At 41.3% G+C, this 18826-nt stretch overlaps 1 protein-coding gene across 1 annotated transcript in view; it reads right to left on the reverse strand.

Moving 5' to 3' along the window:
- The window catches only part of gpr158a (G protein-coupled receptor 158a), a 95342-nt gene that overhangs the window by 62859 nt on the left and 13657 nt on the right, over positions 1-18826 (reverse strand). Inside the window, exon 2 of the mRNA XM_029661285.2 lies at positions 11109-11214. Within this exon, the coding sequence (XP_029517145.1) occupies positions 11109-11214 (106 nt within the window). The remainder of the gene's footprint in view (positions 1-11108; positions 11215-18826) is intronic.

The raw sequence follows: 18826 nt of genomic DNA on the forward strand, positions 1-18826 counted from the left end.
AGCTCTGGACAGTATCTGACAACCCTTCTGTCATCCCATACTTCCCTGAATCTGTTTCCGTGCTGCTTTTGCTTTCTGTTTCATACACAGACATGGAAAACTCAAATGTGAAAGTATGCCTTGGGGCATGTGTATTAAAGTCTTCAAAGCATTTTCATGTAAATTCAGAGTTCCAACATTATCCACATGGCCAATTAACGGGACAGTGCTGAAGGAAGGCCCGTACAGACAAAGCCGGAGGCTACTGTTAAATCCACACATGTTCTGTGATCTCTCCACGAACAGTATCACGGACAACAGCCCAAACTTTGCATTTGATGTTCTTAACTGGCTGGCCCTGTGGAGTTATGGCCATGGGAAATTAGATTTCTCAGCAGTGTCCACTTTGGACTTTGAGCTCTTCGAATACCATTGGGGTGCCATTACATTGCCTGGCTAATTCACACAATAAGGTCTGATACAAAAGTCTGGTTGCGCTAAAATGTTCTGAATTATTTTCTATCCCTTCCAACCCAAATCTCTCATACATGATACACCCCAAGTGTGTCAAAAAAGGCAGAGCAAATAATCAGTGTTGTATGCTTAATCCCAATCCCTTTGCTCAGTGTCACTGTCTGGCCCCTAATCAGTTGTACTGTAGATTGGGGGTGGGCGGAGGAGGAGTTCTCACAGAGAGGAGCAGGGGCCCTCATTCGTTGACATAGGGCCCTACTTGGGATGACACAATGTTTATAACGCCGGGGAAATCCCTCAAGGGAACAGGAGAATTTGCTATTTTTATCGAGCAATCTGGAACTAGGGCTGGAGATGAAAGAGTAAGCACCTTTTTTTTCCCTCCGTGTAGAAGGAGAACCGAGGCGGAGAAGCTGTCACCGTTAATAACAGATAAATATGTTACTCACTGACGTTCTGCTAAAATATCACCTACTTTCCCAGGGCTGCATGGGGGAGTATATGCCTTCCACATAAAAAATAAAAAAAAAGACAAAGTAACATATTTGAGAGAGAATAGTTAGACTAGAAAAACAGACATATTTTCTTTATCTCAGTTGATCATTGATGACTGTGATTAGCATTTTCCTTTGAGTTGCTTGTGCGTGTGTTAAATGTTGATGCTTTGTTATTTATATAGTGTTTACAGTAAGTGTTCATACATTGTCGTTCAATGTTGTCCTATTCAGTGCTATATCCAACACATTATATGTACATTATCTGGTGCAAAATGGCTAGCTTCAAGCATCCGAATCACAAGTTTGGCATCATGTAGGCCTATTTGTGTCACAGGAACCCATGGGATCTCGACATAATATTCCACTTCATATTCAGAGAGCGCCAGCCTATCTCAAAGTGTCTTTGGCTGGCTTTTGTGGGAGCTGTCAGTGTAATTGCTAGATAATTGTGGAGAAAAGCTGTTTTCTCCTGCTCTTTGAAAGGTAATTTGTAGGTCTTGCCTGAAGACAAAGTCAACAAAAGCTTGATTAAATTGTTGATGTATTCAATAGTTTTTGCCATTGTCTGTGTTTGATGCTCATTTTCGGGAGGGCGCGGGTCCCATCACTCACTTATACTAATTCATCACTTGTTTGCTATTTCAGCATAATCAATTTTGCCTCAACTAAAGTGAAGTCCTTACCATACCCTTGTCGACCTCTAATTGGTTATCTCATTAAAAACACACTCAATTAGAGAGACAATGAATCCGATGTCCAATGATGCTACTCAACTAATCCTAATGCTAACACTGCAAAGCCCAACCCCTTCGAGCATGCTCAGTGTGTTTCAGAGCTCCCCTTTGGGTGGTCACCCAGACGAGATCCAAACAGCATTAGCCATGTTATTTTGACACCCATTTTGGCTGGGTCTGGTTGCTACACGTTGCTGGTGAGCACACCAGATGAACTGTCCTGTGTTGACATGGAGATGGATCACTTCTTCTCACAGCTAGCAGTGTAAGGCAGGCCTCTGTCTCATGCTATTACACTGAGGCCATGAGGATGCATACAGCATCTCTCTATGTGAACTTGTGAAGCCAATAAGACATCATTGGTTACCACCACTAAACATTATCAATGATCAGGTACCTTGAATTTATAAGTGATTCTTCCCATAAATCCATTATAAGCCTTACTAAACATTCAATGGATAGATATCGCTAAAAACCTGTGTATCCGTATCCATCCATATCCTTTTGTCATCTGTAGCCTGCCTATGAGTCTAAACAGTTTTTCAACACTGGAACTCCGGTGCCATCATACGTTTTCCCAAATGTATCACTGAGAAAGATTAATGGAGCAGACTGAGGCATGTTGGTTTCTCATTCCTCTTCATGGAGTTTGTGTTAGCTCAGGGCAGCAGGTCGCTGGAACACAGATTGCCTTATTAATTCAGAAGCATTAGGGGGACAGGGAACACCACAGCATGATAGAGGTGACAGTGTGAGGCAATGATAACCTTGTGAACCAAGGTGAGAATTAACCAAAAAACACATTGAAAGAAAAGACCTGGCTTATTCACTCAGGAACGATAAAGTTGGTCGATAAAGTTGGTCGTGGCACACTGGGAAAACTAAGCGTGTCTCCCAATACGTTTACTACCATGCTGTACACCGTCATACTCTAAGCTCGATCTCCGATGACGTTCTCTTGCGCATGTTCTTGTTAAAATGAGAGTGTGGAGAAAGCAACACATTTTACACTTGAGAAGCATTCGCAGATTAAACAAGATAGCTACATAAAGCAAAAACAAAAGTTTAACTTCAGAATTATCAGCTACCTATATGTCAATAATGTTAATCTAGCTAGCTAGCTATATTTCAATAATGTTAATCTAGCTAGCTAGCTAGCTATATGTCAATAATGTTAAGCTAGCTAGTTTTACATGTAAAAAAACAACCTAAAACTAATCCAACGGGGCAAAATCTGGTTGAATCAACGTTGTTTCCACGTCATTTCAACAACAGATATTCAATGTGATAACATAGACAGGTTGGTTGTTTAGCAACAAAACCAAGTGGTGCGCAACTATGGGGCAAAACAGACGGGTTGGCTTAGATTGTTGACAACATGTAAGATATATTTTGTCTCTAATGTTTATTGAAAACACAAATACATTTGCACAATGAGCACTTGTTGTCTCTCAAATACATTGTTGCAGTTGTTGGTTAGTTAGCTACCACATTTTTTGTCATATTAGCATTGAGCTGAAATCAGTCAAAACACCTCAAAACAAGACATGGTATCAATAACAAGATGAAACGAGCTGAAATGAGCATCTTACGATTCCCTTCATGGCAGTTTCTTGTCATTTTGTTAACAATCTGGCCATCCAGCACCACAACAACACGTTGACTTCTGCCCCATGGACGCACGCATATTGTTTTCATGACATTGTCTATTGAATCAACGTGGATTTGCAAAAAAGTCATCACCGTAAGGAAATTTCCTATTTTTCAACCTATATTCAATGAAATTATGACATTTTATGTTGATTTCACATTGAATTCACTTTAATTGACAACTCAACCAAATGTAAATCAAAACAAGATGATAAATTGACATATGTGACCAGTGGGATGTTTGTATACAGTATGCAGGGTAGATTTTCAACGTTAGCTACACATTTTTCATGGGTAGTTATCTAGCTACCAATTCTTCGTCAGTTAGCCTAAGACCTACGCAGACTACTGTGGATATTTTAGGCAGTTAAACATGTCAAAATGAACATAACATGTATTCATTAACAAATCAAGATAAAATATTGAAGTCCGACAACATACTGTACATAAGATGTGAGTGGGCAACTTTTCATTCCGATGTTGGAGTTAATTTTCTCTCGCTTCATCTAAAAAAAACAGCCGCCATCGTTTTGAATAAATTTTGCATATTTTTTTACGTGGTTGCGTCATGTTACGTTAACAATCCTGGGAATATTTCAGTTGAAGCTTGCTTCGATGCTTGCTTCTTATTGTGTACAAATGGAGTTCACATCTGAGAACTGTTCTCCGTGCTCTGCACCGAGGTATGCATACTGAGAAACACTTCAAGTCTCTGTTACAATATCCACACTAGCATACGACCTGAATGAGGCAATGTGTTCGACATTCAATGTGATATCCTAGTATGGACATGAGGATGTAGCCTGAGACTTTATGTTACAAGAACAGCGCATATCAGAACTCAAGTTCCATGAAATACTAGGTTAACTCACTGCCAGGTTTGAGGTCAATGCCATTTAAATTCCAGTCAATTCAAAAAGTTCACCAAATTCCAATTCCAAATTTTCCTCATTGAAAAGCATTGAAAATTGTTTGATTTTGAATTTCAGTGTACTTTCCGAATTGACTGGAATTGAAATGGAATTGACCCCAACCCTGCTCACTGTTGCCTGTTGATTTGAGGCCGGCCAGTGCAGCCAAGCACTAGGTACAACCATTTCTCCACAGTCAGTCTCTGTGACTGAGAGCCTTATGAAGCCTGCAGTCACTGTTATTCTGCTGGGTCAATCATTCAAGCTATGTGTCACCGCATCCACTGGGCTCCAGCAGCCAGTCCCTGAGGGCTTCACCACTTGTTCTGTGCAATAAGCTAAGTGATTGAGATATTCATCATCATTTTTATGTACTTGCATGAAAGGTGCCCTCGGTGCAAAGTTCAAGACTTTTGAAGAACACCGAAGCACACGAATGAAAGTGCCATTAGTGGGAGATGAGGAAAGAGGGGAAAAGGAAAATGTCAAGTATGACAGGTTCGACTCCTATTTGCTTCCCGATTGAAGGCCCATCTTGTTTGTAAATGTTTCTGCAGCGATAGCAAGAACATTATGGCTCACTAGTATGGCTGCAAACATTGTGTATCCATTAGAATATATACATGTATATATATATATATATACCTGTCACCGTTGAATACATGCTGTATTTAATACATTCCATATGCATTGAGTCTTTACAACATTACTGATACAGTTATATAGAGATCCAATCGGTCAAAGTAGCCTGGCTGTTAAGCTAATGGATGGTTGGTTCACAGCCTAGAATCCATGACCAAATTGATTGTCATATATTGTCCTTGACAGGCCAAGTAGCATTGGCATTGGCCTAAGCAGTCTGATTGATGCTTCCACCCCGTAGGCATAGGCCTTCTTGTATTCAACGGTGATATACATTTATTTACAAATGTTAACTGAATATAGCTTGGTCACCACTTTTCCTAGCCTGGTGTACCAGCCGGTGACAGGTAGCTACAGATAAAGTTTGAGCAAGTTTTTTAAAGCAGGAAAAGAATCCTGCAGCAACAGGAAATGTTCATTATTATGTGGATTATAATTAATGGACATTTCTGAATGGATAGATACATTTTTCATACGGGAAAATCAAGTCTGAAATTCCAAAGTGGAATCTACACATTCAGTAGTCTTTTTTAACCTCAAAGAAACGAACAAGTTTTACATTTCCTGCATTGCAGGAGAGTTCTCCTGCTACAGGGTGATCAAATTAAGATCCTACATCTCTAATGCACCCTCTGGTAGAATGGAATGGAATTATTTGGAAAGGGTCCTCCTACAGACCGCTGCAAGCCGGAATGTTGAATAAAATTACATTTGAACTTACTTACATTTGAACTTACTTACTGGTTGTCTGGGTGTTGGTCCTTATGCTGCTTGAAATTTGAGACAATATATGCACAGGAATGTATTATTAAACCAACTTTTAAAAACGCTGGTAGTGCGTTCGGATTGCTATCACTGGCTGGTCCGCCAGACTACCCTTCTCCCAATATTACTTCCTCATGCCTTGCTGTAATTGTCATTGCAAAGGAAAAGGTGCAACACTCGCTCACCTTCATCAGAGTTCTGTCCTTTTCATAATCAGACCATAAGCAGAAATGTAAGCCGGAAGAGGTAAAAAAATTAAATCTGACATTAACTCGGGTGGATCTCTGAATTCAGAATGTGCAGGATGATTGTACAAGGACACTTGGTGGATGCAAACATTTCCATACAGATGTAAGCATATTGATGTTGGAAGGAGAAGACAGTGTACTTGAACTGATCATCGTGGTGGTTTCCTGATTCTGAGAGGCCTCAGAGAAACTGTTCCTGAGCCACCATGCAGCGAAGCCCCTTTCATTACCACCACATCTCTTTGAAGACATGTATCTCTTTCATGACACATCTAAAAGACAGGCAAGGAGAAAAGGCTCACTAAATATGTACTTTTAGCAAACTTCACGATAGAGAACAAAACTCTGCATGCATGCATGCACACACACAGACACACATACACAACCACTGATTATTGCAGATATTACAAAGGTAAAACATATTACGGCTTATGCAATCCACTGTATTTGTTTGGTAGTCAGTTATGTTACAAAACAGCTCCTTCAAATGCTCATTTTTTCCCCAGTCTACTTTACGTAAAGGTTGGCAAAAAAATTGAAGATAGTGAAAATGATCAATAAGGACAAAAGCTGGATGAGTCAGTGGGAATAGATCGATTCAAGCGGATATGGGGGTTGGATCTTAAAATAGCGATGTCTGGCAGAAAATCAACATTGGTTGTTGTTGTTGTCGGGTTGTTTCTGTTTCTTTGGGTCTTCTTTTTCAGACAGAGAGACAGACTGGGCCTCATTTTGTTTTTTCTCTCTGTGATGAATCAGACATCCGTCTGTCTCCATCTCAGTTTGGGCTAGTTGCATGGTTGGCTGGCCAAACAGCAGCTTGAACAGTGGGGTAAGATATGGGTGGGGGGCTGTATTAACCCCTTACATTGTCAAACATTCAATGAAGGGAAACAATCACTGGCAATATTGTAGTATGAAAGAAGGAAAATAGCTAACAGAGAAATACCATTATTTGGATAGAGGGGGATACATTGATAATAATTGGGAAATAAGACACTTCAGTTGAAAAAGTACCATTTGTCAAACAATCAATCAATAGCAAATATAGCTGCGAGCAGCAATGAATGGGGTTCACAGGATGATGGAAATAATTTTGTATGACAAAGCTAGCACTCTATAATGTAGGGACTATCTTCCTTTATGTGCAATCATCTCTCAATACCATTTTGAAAAACAGAAATACCTTATTTACATAAGTATTCAGACCCTTTGCTATGAGATTCGAAATTGAGCTCAGTTGCATCCTGTTTCCATTTATCATCCTTGAGATATTTCTACAACTTGATTGAAGTCAACCTGTGGTAAATTCAATTGATTGGACATGATTTGGAAAGGCACACACCTGTCTATATAAGGTCCAGTTGACAGTGCATGTCAGAGCAAAAACCAAGCCATGGGGTAGAAGGAAATGTCCGTAGAGCTCCGAGGCAAGATTGTGTCGGGGCACAGATCTAGGGGAAGGGTACCAAAACATTTCTGCAGTACTGAAGGTCCCCAGAACACAGTGGCCTTACATCATTCTGGAAGAAGTATGGAATCACCAAGACCATTCCTAGAGCTGGCCGTCCAGCCAAACTGAGCAATTGGGGGAAAGGGTCTTGGTCAGGGAGATGAATAAGAACCTGATGTTCACTCTGACAGAGCTCCAGAGTTCCAATGTGGAGATGGGAGAACCTTCCAGAAGGACAACCATCTCTGCAGCACTCCACCAATCAGGCCTTTATGGTAGTGTGGCCAGACGGAAGCCACTGCTAAAAGGCACACAAAGACTCTCAGACCATGAGAAACAAGTTTTTCTGGTCTGATGAAACCAAGATTGAACTCTTTGGCCTGAATGCCAAGCATCACGCCTGGAGGAAACCTGGCACCATAACTACGGTGAAGCATGGTGGTGGCAGCATCATGCTGTGGGGATGTTTTTCAGCGGCATGGACTGGGAGGATCAAGGGAAAGAAGAACAGAGCAAAGTAAAGAGAGATCCTTGATGAAAACCTGCTCCAGAGCACTCACCTTCCAACAGGACAATGACCATAAGCACACAGCCAAGACAATGCAGGAGTGGCTATGGGACAAGTCTCTGAATGTCCTTGAGTGGCCCAACCAGAACCAGGACTTGAACCGAATTGAACATCTCTGGAGAGACCTGAAAATAGCTGAGCAGCGACGCTCCCCATCCAACTTGAAAGAGCTTGAGACAATCTGCAGAGAAGAATGGTAGAAACACCCCAAATCCATGTTGCCAAGCTTGTAGCATCATACCCAAGAAGACTCAAGACTGTAATCGCTGCAAAACGTGTTTCAACAAAGTACTGAATAAAGGGTCTGAATACTTATGTAAATGTGATATATTTCAGTTTTTTATTTGTAAGAAATCAACAAAAATGTACAAAAAACAGTTTTTTCTATGTCATTATGGGGTATTGTGTGTAGATTGATTAGGAAAAAAACGATTTAATTAATTTTAGAAGATGGCTGTAACATAACAAAATGTGGAAAAGTCAAGGGGTCTGAATACTTTCCGAATGCACTGTATACATAATGTTTATATACCAAATTTCATGGCCCCATGTCCATCTGTTCAGCCCTTTTAGTCCTGTATGGTGCCAGCTAGTAGGGTAGCATGGCCGACTTTGAATGCAGCAACTAATCATTCGCAAATTCATTAGATGCTAGCGTTAGTGCAATGACTGGAAGTCTATGGGTACCCATAGAATTCCAGGCATTGTGCTAATGCTAGTTAGCATCGGTTCGCAAAACAGTTTCTCGAACTTCCTTCATACTGGACACAGGGACATAAATCACGAAGTATCCCTTTTAACATGTCCCATTGAGGCCCATTGAGACCAATGTCTCTTTTTCGAAGGAGCCCTGCATTACAAGAGCACCAAGCAAGTACACATTAAAAGTTAGACACAAATACTTAATCTAAGACTGTGTTTTAAAAGACAATTTGTCATTGATCCAAATGCCCAGGACATGCTCCAAGTTATCCAGCAGGTTTCATTCAAATATAATTACAATTAAAATGCTCTATGTTGAGGGGTATTTTCCCCAACATCATTATTTGTTGAATGTTTGTGATATTATGTCCTGATATGTTGAAATGCATATGAAATGTGTATGTACTAGCCATTGATATTGAAACTGGTGAAAAGGACTGATTGTTCATTTGTATTAATTGTTAATAGATTAAATACCTATTTAGGTGCTTTTTGGATTATCACAGTGTTTACGGTTGGACTTTTAACCTGTTCGATGTGAAAACGTGTTTTTGGAACACTTCATATGTTATCACGTTTTCACATGTATAGTCTCATATTATCACATTGCTTTTATCACATGTTATCACATTAACTTCACATGTACGATCACATAACAAAAATGGTTTTTGGAACACTTCACATGTGAAATTTGTGTTTTTTCCATAAGGGTAAGGCTGGAGTGTAAACTCAGCTGTGTGAAGAACTTATAAGAACTTATATGCACAATACCTAGTTTGAAGGTACTCTGCCTATTAAGTGTATCTGCTTGTAATCTTGAAAGTCTATACAGTATGTCAGTGTTGTCAATGTCTTGTAAATGCTAATGGATCTAGCTCACCAGCTATAAATAAATACCACCATTTGCACCTGAATCCTACCTGACTCCTGATTTGTCACACCCCCCCTGACAAGACCTACACACCTCAAAACCCTTTTTATTTAGGGTAACAGTGTGATAGTTTCCGTGGAGGATTGTACAGTTTCTGTGTGAAACAGAAGCACGGTAATAAAACAAAATTAGTCCTTGTTTTTTATCAAATTACAGCACTGTTGAGCATGTCTTGATTACATTGCAGTCCAATGTGCTATTTATAGAGGTAGTCTCCATCACTAGAGAAGCCCCACTCTCCCCTCACCTCTACTTTACCTCATACTGTAGCACAATCCTATAGAAAAAGCAAGCTGTTTACTGTAACAGATACATTGCTGACATCGACTCATGATGGCACTACAGTACGTTCAGATGAGTACAGCAGCTGCAGGCAGCAACACAAGGGCTGAGGATAGCGGTGAGTGTCTGTACTGGAGAAAAATACTGTACCGTCAAGGGTTTCTTTCATGCGGATTACTATCACATTCACAAAGCTGTCATATAGTTGTCAAGCTCCTATTACATACAGTATGCAAGGCCAGATATATTACAGGGCCAAGGCCAGATATATTACAGGGCCAAGGCCAGATATATTTCAGGGCCAGGGCCAGATATATTACAAGGCCAAGGCCAGATATAGTACAGGGTCAAGGCCAGATATAGTACAGGGTCAAGGCCAGACTGAACTGGGTTACTGTATCAACAAGCACAAAAAAATGACCGCATACAAACACTGAGAGAGAAAACAGTTGCACTAACACACATAGGCCTATTATTGTGTACACACACACACACTCTGCCAGTCTCCTACTCCAGCCAACTGTCCATGGAGAGGTGGAAGTGCTCAGACAAAGAGACAAATTAATTATTCAAGGAGCTCCCTGCAATCCATTACATCACATGTATTATGAAGGAGTCTGATCTACAGTGCCTCTTAAAAATCTATCATTCCCAATGATGATCCTAAAACAGCAGGTTAAAGCATTTTGACCATCGACAAAAGACTAGCTGATAGATACAAGAACCTATTAAGTACAGTAGGTACAAAAATATAATAGTAAAGGCAGTCGGTGTACCGTATTGTTGTAGTGTAAAATGAGAAATTTGATTATATGTTTCTGTACATGATCCAACTCTTGGATTATTGAATTTACTTAATAAAAATGTATGGCTGAAATGAGTAAGCCTCTACTAAAAAAAATGGGACAAAATATAACCAATCCAATAATACAATGACAAGCAACATAATGTGACTATCAAGTGCTGTGATACATGTACAACATCAATCAAATACAAGTATACTATCTGCCATTGATCAAGTGGTACAATGATTCAGCTTTTACCCATTCATGGCATTCAAGACATTGTAATGTGACTTGCCATAGGCCAGTGTACAGGTTTATGGAAGGTATGAATCATAAAACACACACACACACACACGAACACACACACGCACACACACACACACACACACACACACACACACACACACACACGCACACACCCACACACCCACACACGCACACACACTCAAATCAATCAGTCAGTCATGCATCCATTAGACATAGCTACCTCCATAGTAGTCAGGTTGCATCGATGGGTCCCAGCAAACCAGCCGTCCGCAGAGCACTGGTCGATGTCAACATCCTGCAGATTGACGTCCACTCGAACCACACCCCTAAAACAGAGGAAGAAACAATGATGTACTACCAAAGCCCGTTACAGACTATCTATCTGTTATAGGGTATATCTGAATGTACTTGTCAATATACAGTACTAGTCAAAAGTTTGGACACATCTACTCATTCAAGGGTTTTTCTTTATTTTCACTATTTTCACTAATATGGAATCATGTAATAACCAAAAACAGTGTTAAACAAATCAAAATATATTTAGTAGCCACCCTTCGCCTTATTGACAGCTTTGCACACTCTTAGCATTCTCTCAACCAGATTAACCTGGAATGCTTTTCCAGAAGTCTTCCAGGACTCTTGAAGGAGTTCCCACATATACTGAGCACTTGTTGGCTGCTTTTCCTACACTCTGCGGTCAAACTCATCTCAAACCATCTCAATTGGGTTAGGTCGGGTGATTGTGGAGGCCATGTCATCTGATGCAGCACTCCACTCTCCTTGGTCAAATAGCCCTTACACAGCCCGGAGGTGTGTTTTGGGTCATTGTCCTGTTGAAAAACAAATGATAGTCCCACCAATAGCAAACCAGATGGGATGGCGTATCGCTGCATAATGGTGCCAACAGAGAGTGCTGCCGTGCTTCTAGCTCTTAGGAAACTTTGCAGTATTTTGTTTTTTTTTATGGTTATTTCTTACATTATTAGCCCAGAATATTTTTTGTGTTATTTCATACAGCCGGGAAGAACTTTTGGATATCAGAGCAGTGGTAACTCACCAGCACTACCAGCATTACGACCAGGAATACAACTTTCCCGAATTGTATCCTTGTTCGTACCCCCCAGGGCAATTGAACTGATTCCAGAGGCTGAATCAAAACAGCGCCGGCAGAGGAGAGGTACCTGGAGTGGTCTTCTAGTCCAACTTAGGAGGCGCACACACCACCCACCGCTTCTGAGTATATTATTTGCCAATTATTTTCAGGATAATAAAGTTGATGAGCTCAGGGCAAGGATTTCTTTCCAGAGAGATATCAGGGATTGTAACATACTCTGTTTCACGGAAACATGGCTCTCTCGGGATATACTGTCTGTGTCCGTCCAGCCAGTTAGGTTCTCAGTTCATCGCAGAGATAGGAATAAATATCTCTCCGGGAAGAAGAATGGCAGGAGTGCATGATTAATGATTCATGGTGTGATTGTGATAACATACAGGAACTCAAGTCCTTCAGTTCATCCAACCTAGAATACCTCACAATTAAATGCTGACTGTATTACCTCCCAAGATAATTATCTTCGGTTATAGTCACACATATGTATATCCCCCCTCAAGCCGATACCACGACGGCTCTCAAAGAACTTCACTGGACTTTATGCAAACTGGAAACCACATATCCTGAGAACGCATTTATCATAGCTTGGGATTTTAACAAAGCAAATTTGAACACATTGACTGTGGTACTCGCGCTGCTAAAACACTCGACCACTGCTACTCCAACTTCTGGGATGCCTACAAGGCCCTCCCCCGCCCTCCTTTCGTGAAATCTGATCATGACTCCATTTTGCTCCTCCCTTCCTATAGGCAGAAACTCAAACAGGAAGTGCCGGTGCTAAGGACTATTCAACGCTGGTCGGACCAATTGGAATTCACGCTTCAAGATTGTTTTGATCACGAGGACTGGGATATGTTCCGGGTAGCCTCTAAGAATAATATCTATGCATATACTGATATGGCGACTGGGTTTATCAGGAACTGTATAGGAGATGTTGTACCCACTGTGACTATTAAAACCTACCCAAACCATAAACCGTGGATAGATGGAAGCATACGTGCAAAACTGAAAGTGCGAACCATTGCATTCAACCATGGCAAGGTTACTGGGAATATGACAGAATACAAACAGTGTAGTTATTCCCTCCGTTAAGGTAATCAAACAGGTAAAACGTCAGTATAGAGACAAAGTGGAATCTCAATTCAACGGCTCAGACACGAAACGTATGTGGCAGGGTCTTGCTTGCTCCCGGGCAGACTAAATAACTTTTTTGCCCGCTTTGAGGACAATACAGTGCCACTGACACGGCCCGCAACCAAAACATGCGGACTCTCCTTCACTGCAGCCGAGGTGAGTAAAACATTTAAACGTGTTAACCCTCGCAAGGCTGCAGGCCCAGACGGCATCCCCAGCCGCGCCCTCAGAGCATGCGCAGACCAGCTGGCTGGTGTGTTTACGGACATATTCAATCAATCCCTATCCCAGTCTGCTGTTCCCACATGCTTCAAGAGGGCCACCATTGTTCCTGTTCCTAAGAAAGCTAAGGTAACTGAGCTAAACGACTACCGCCCCGTAGCACTCACTTCCGTCATCATGAAGTGCTTTGAGAGACTAGCCAAGGACCATATCACCTCCACCCTACCTGACACCCTAGACCCACTCCAATTTGCTTACCGCCCAAATAGGTCCACAGACGATGCAATCTCAACCGCACTGCACACTGCCCTAACCCACCTGGACAAGAGGAATACCTATGTGAGAATGCTGTTCATCGATTACAGCTCAGCATTTAACACCATAGTACCCTCCAAACTCGTCATCAAGCTCGAGACCCTGGATCTCGACCCCGCCCTGTGCAACTGGGTACTGGACTTCCTGACGGGCCGCCCCCATGTGGTGAGGGTAGGTAACAACATCTCCACCCCACTGATCCTCAACACTGGGGCCCCACAAGGGTGCGTTCTGAGCCCTCTCCTGTACTCCCTGTTCACCCACGACTGCGTGGCCACGCACGCCTCCAACTCAATCATCAAGTTTGCGGACGACACAACAGTGGTAGGCTTGATTACCAACAACGACGAGACGGCCTACAGGGAGGAGGTGAGGGCCCTTGGAGTGTGGTGTCAGGAAAGTAACCTCACACTCAACGTCAACAAACTAAGGAGATGATTGTGGACTTCAGGAAACAGCAGAGGGAACACCCCCCTATCCACATAGATGGAACAGTAGTGGAGAGGGTAGTAAGTTTTAAGTTTCTCGGCGTACACATCACAGACAAACTGAATCGGTCCACCCACACAGACAGCATCGTGAAGAAGGCGCAGCAGCGCCTCTTCAACCTCAGGAGGCTGAAGAAATTCGGCTTGTCACCAAAAGCACTCACAAACTTCTACAGATGCCCAATCGAGAGCATCCTGGCGGGCTGTATCACCGCCTGGTACGGCAACTGCTCCGCCCACAACCGTAAGGCTCTCCAGAGGGTAGTGAGGTCTGCACAACGCATCACCGGGGCAAACTACCTGCCCTCCAGGACACCTACACCCCCCGATGTCACAGGAAGGCCATAAAGATCATCAAGGACAACAACCACCCGAGCCACTGCCTGTTCACCCCGCTATCATCCAGAAGGCGAGGTCAGTACAGGTGCATCAAAGCTGGGACCGAGAGACTAAATAACAGCTTCTATCTCAACAGCTTCCATCAGACTGTTAAATTCTGTTAAATAGCCATCACTAGCGCATTCGAGGTTGCTGCTCTATATACACAGACTTGGAATCCCTGGCCACTCTAATAATGGAACACTAGTCACTTTAATAAAGTTTACAAATGTTGTATTACTCATCTCATGTGTATATACTATATTCTATCATATTCTACTGTATTTTAGTCTATGCCGCTCCGATGTTGCTCGCCCAATATTTATATATTCTTAATTCCATTCCTTTACATTAGATGTGTGTGTATTGTTGTGAAATTGTTAGATATTACTGTCAGATATTACTGCACTGTTAAAGCTAGAAACACAAGCATTTCGCTACACCCGCCATAACATCTGCTAAACATGCGTATGTGACAAATAAAATGTGATTTGATTTTTGGTGGCCATGCTAGTTAAGTGTGCCTTGAATGCTAAACAAATCACAGACAGTGTCAACAGCAAAACACCCCCACACCATCACACCTCCTCCTCCGTCCTTCAAGGTGGGAACCACACATGCAGAGATCATCTGTTCACCTACTTTGTGTCTCACAAAGACACGACGGTTGGAACCAAACATGTCAAATTTGGACTCATCAGACCAAAGGACAGATTTCCATCGTTCTAATGTCCATTTCTCGTGTTTCTTGGCCCAAGCAAGCCTCTTCTTCTTACCGGTGTTCTTTAGTAGTGGTGTCTTTGCAGTAATTCGACCATGAAGGCCTGATTCACGAAGTCTCCTCTGAACAGTTTATGTCAAGATGTGTCTGTTACTTTATCTCTGTGAAGCATTTATTTGGGCTGGTAACTCTAATGAACTTTTCCTCTGCAGCAGAGGTAACTCTGGGTCTTCCTTTCCTATGGTGGTCTTCATGAGAGCCAGTTTCATCATAGCGCTTGATGGTTTTTGAGACTGTACTTGAAGAAACTTCAGGTTCTTGAAATTTTCCGGATTGACTGACTTTCATGTCTTAAAGTAATGATGGACTGTCATTTCTCGTCTCTTATTTGAGCTGTTCTTGCCATAATATGGACTTGGTCTTTTACCAAATATGTCCATCTTCTGTATACCACCCCTACCTTGTCACAACACACCTGATTACCTCAAACACATTAAGGACAGAAAATCCACAAATTAACTTTTAACAAGGCACACCTGTTAATTGAAATGCATTCCAGGTGACTACCTCATGAAGCTGGTTAAGAGGATGCCAAGAGTGTGCGAAGCTGTCAAGTCAAAGGGTGGCTACTTTGAAGAATCTCAAATATAAAATATATTTTGATTTGTTTAACACTTTTTTTGGTTACTACATGATTCCATATGTGTTATTTCATAGTTTTGACGTCTTCTCTATTATTTTATAATGTAGAAAATAGATAAATAAATAAATAAAAACCCTTGAATGAGTAGATCTGTCCAAATTTTTGACTGGTACTGTATCTATAAGAAAAACTTCCTCAACTAGTACTACAAAGTTAACACTACTTCTAATCTGTATAATTACGTATTTACAATAACCCTTGTAGGAGTTATTATTAGTAGTTGGTACTAGACACTTTGCAGTATCATGCATTGTACAATTATAGGAAACGCTTGGCTGGAGGCGAAACACTTAAAGAAAGGTTTATGAAGAAGTGAACCTGCTACTGAAAATGGAAAGGCAGGAGCTTGTAAGGCCAGTATTGACATTTCACTGAACTGCAACAGCATTCTGTTCATCGACTGGCTGTAATCCACTCTCGTACACACATGCATATGCACATACGAACAAACACACACACGTATGTGCAAACAGAGATGCATGTACATGTGCACGCACACTCACCACAAGGGCGGTATTTCCCCGGTTTCTTAGGTAGGTTACATAGACAGATGGGTTGTTTAGCAACAAAACTGATGCGTGCGCAACTTTAGGGCAAAAGAACTGTCATCTCCAAAGGCTTATTGATTGAGATCATTTGAACTATATTTTGTCTCCAAATGTTTACTGAAAACATAAATACATTTTCACAATAAGTACTTGTTGTCTTTCAAATACATTGTTACAGTTGTTGGTAAGCTAGCTAGTGAATTTTAGCCATATCAGTATAGGCCTGACATAAGTCAAAATACCTCAAAACAAGATATGGTATCAAGAACTAGCTGAAAACAAGCCAACTAAGAATCCACACATGGCAGCTTATTGTACCTGTTAGCTATCTGACTAGCTAGCTATCTGACCATCCAGAATCATAAAACACACAGCCTTCTGCATCATCATCGTTGCGCACACATCATATTTGTGAAGTTTTCAGGCAACCCGTCGCTGCAACCTGGACTCAGGGGTAGACCTAACATAGTAAATGTAAATTTGGGACACCCAAATTACTATGATATGTTACATGTCTTGTGATATGTATTAATTTGTGGATGTCCATCAATCATTATGTTACCCTAACCCTAACCTCAACCCCTAACACCAACCCCTAGCCTTGCTCATGTTAGCCACCTAGCATTAGCCACCTAGCTTATGTTTCCCACAAAAAAATTACAATTCATATGATATGTTACCAATTGCATTTCATACAATATGTACGGAAACTGCACCGCCCACAACCGCAAGGCTCTCCACAGGGTGGTGCGGTCTGCACAACGCATCACCGGGGGCAAACTACCTGCCCTCCAGGACACCTACAGCACCCGATGTCACAGGAAGGCAAAAAATATCATCAAGAACAATAACCACCCGAGCCACTACCTGTTCACTCCACTTCCATCCAGAAAGCTAGGTCAGTACATGTGCATCAAAGCAGGGACAGAGAGATTGAAAAACAGCTTCTATCTCAAAGCCATCAGATTGTTAAACAGCCACCACTAGCACAGAGAGGTGGATGCCTCCCTACAAACTTGATATCATTGGCCACTTTAAAACATGGAACACTAGTCACTTTAATGTTGCCACTTTAAGAATGTTTACATACCTCACATTACTCATCTCATATGTACATAATGTATACTATATCCTTCACTATCTATTCTTTACTATCTATTGCATCTTAGCCGCTCTGTTACTGCTCATCTATATATTTTAAACATATATATTCTTATTCCATTCCTTTACTAGATTGTGTGTATTAGGTTTTGTTGTGGAATTGTTTGATATTACCTGTTAGATACTGCTGCACTGTCGGATCTAGAAGCATAAGCATTTTGCTACACTCGCAATAACATCTGCTAACCATGTGTATGTGACCAATACACTTTGATTTGATTTGATGTTACGAATTTGCAAAACGTATGATATGTTACAAATTCAAGTTTGTTGTGGTAAATGTTAGCTAGGTGGCTAGGCTAGCGGTTAAGGTTAGGGTTAAGAGTTAGGTTTAGGGTCAATGTTAGGGTTAGGGGAAGGGTTAGCTAACACGCTACGTTTTTGCAAAGTAGCTAAATGTAGTAAGTAGTTTCAAAGTTGCTAATTAGCTAAAATGATATAGTTGTCTGTGATGAGATTCAAACACACAACCTTCGGGTTGCTAGACATTGACGTTATACATCTATCCATCCTTCCATCCATCCACCCCAACCAACCGCTCTACTTTCTTTTTTGCCTTAAGTAGCCTTCTGTCTTATGTAACCATACCAAACGTAACATAGCATACTAATTTGAGTGTCCCGGATTTAGCTTTACTATGTTACGTCTAGTCTATGAGACCAGGCTGGTCTATATGTAAGACAAAAAATGGACACCACTACCCATGTACCATTATCGTGTGATTTTTTTAACTGAGAAAAAAAACGAACAAGGTCCCTACACCTGCAGATTTGTTAACAAGGCTTTACCGTGCTTATGATTTCTAATGTTTTTTTGCCCCCAGTGCCATAGAATAATGCTCCTGTGCAATACACTTTTAGAAAAAAAAGGAGAACCCTTTGAAGAACCATTTTTGGTTCCAGGTAGAATACTTTTGGTTCCAGGTAGAACCCTTTTGGGTTCCATGTAAAAGTCATTTACACAGGCGGTTCTACATGGAACCCAAAATAGTTTTAATTGGAAGCAAAAAGGTTGTCCTACGGGAACAGCCTAATAACCCTTTTGTAACCCTTTTTTCTAAGAGTGCATCAATTACAGAGAACAATTTCCAACCCAGTACTCATTCCTAATGACAAGTCATCCTTACACCTCCCTCCTCAACAATAAGAGCTGAGGAA

This window comes from Oncorhynchus nerka, linkage group LG6, assembly GCF_034236695.1.
Source record: "Oncorhynchus nerka isolate Pitt River linkage group LG6, Oner_Uvic_2.0, whole genome shotgun sequence".
In the NCBI taxonomy this organism is placed as follows: domain Eukaryota; kingdom Metazoa; phylum Chordata; class Actinopteri; order Salmoniformes; family Salmonidae; genus Oncorhynchus; species Oncorhynchus nerka.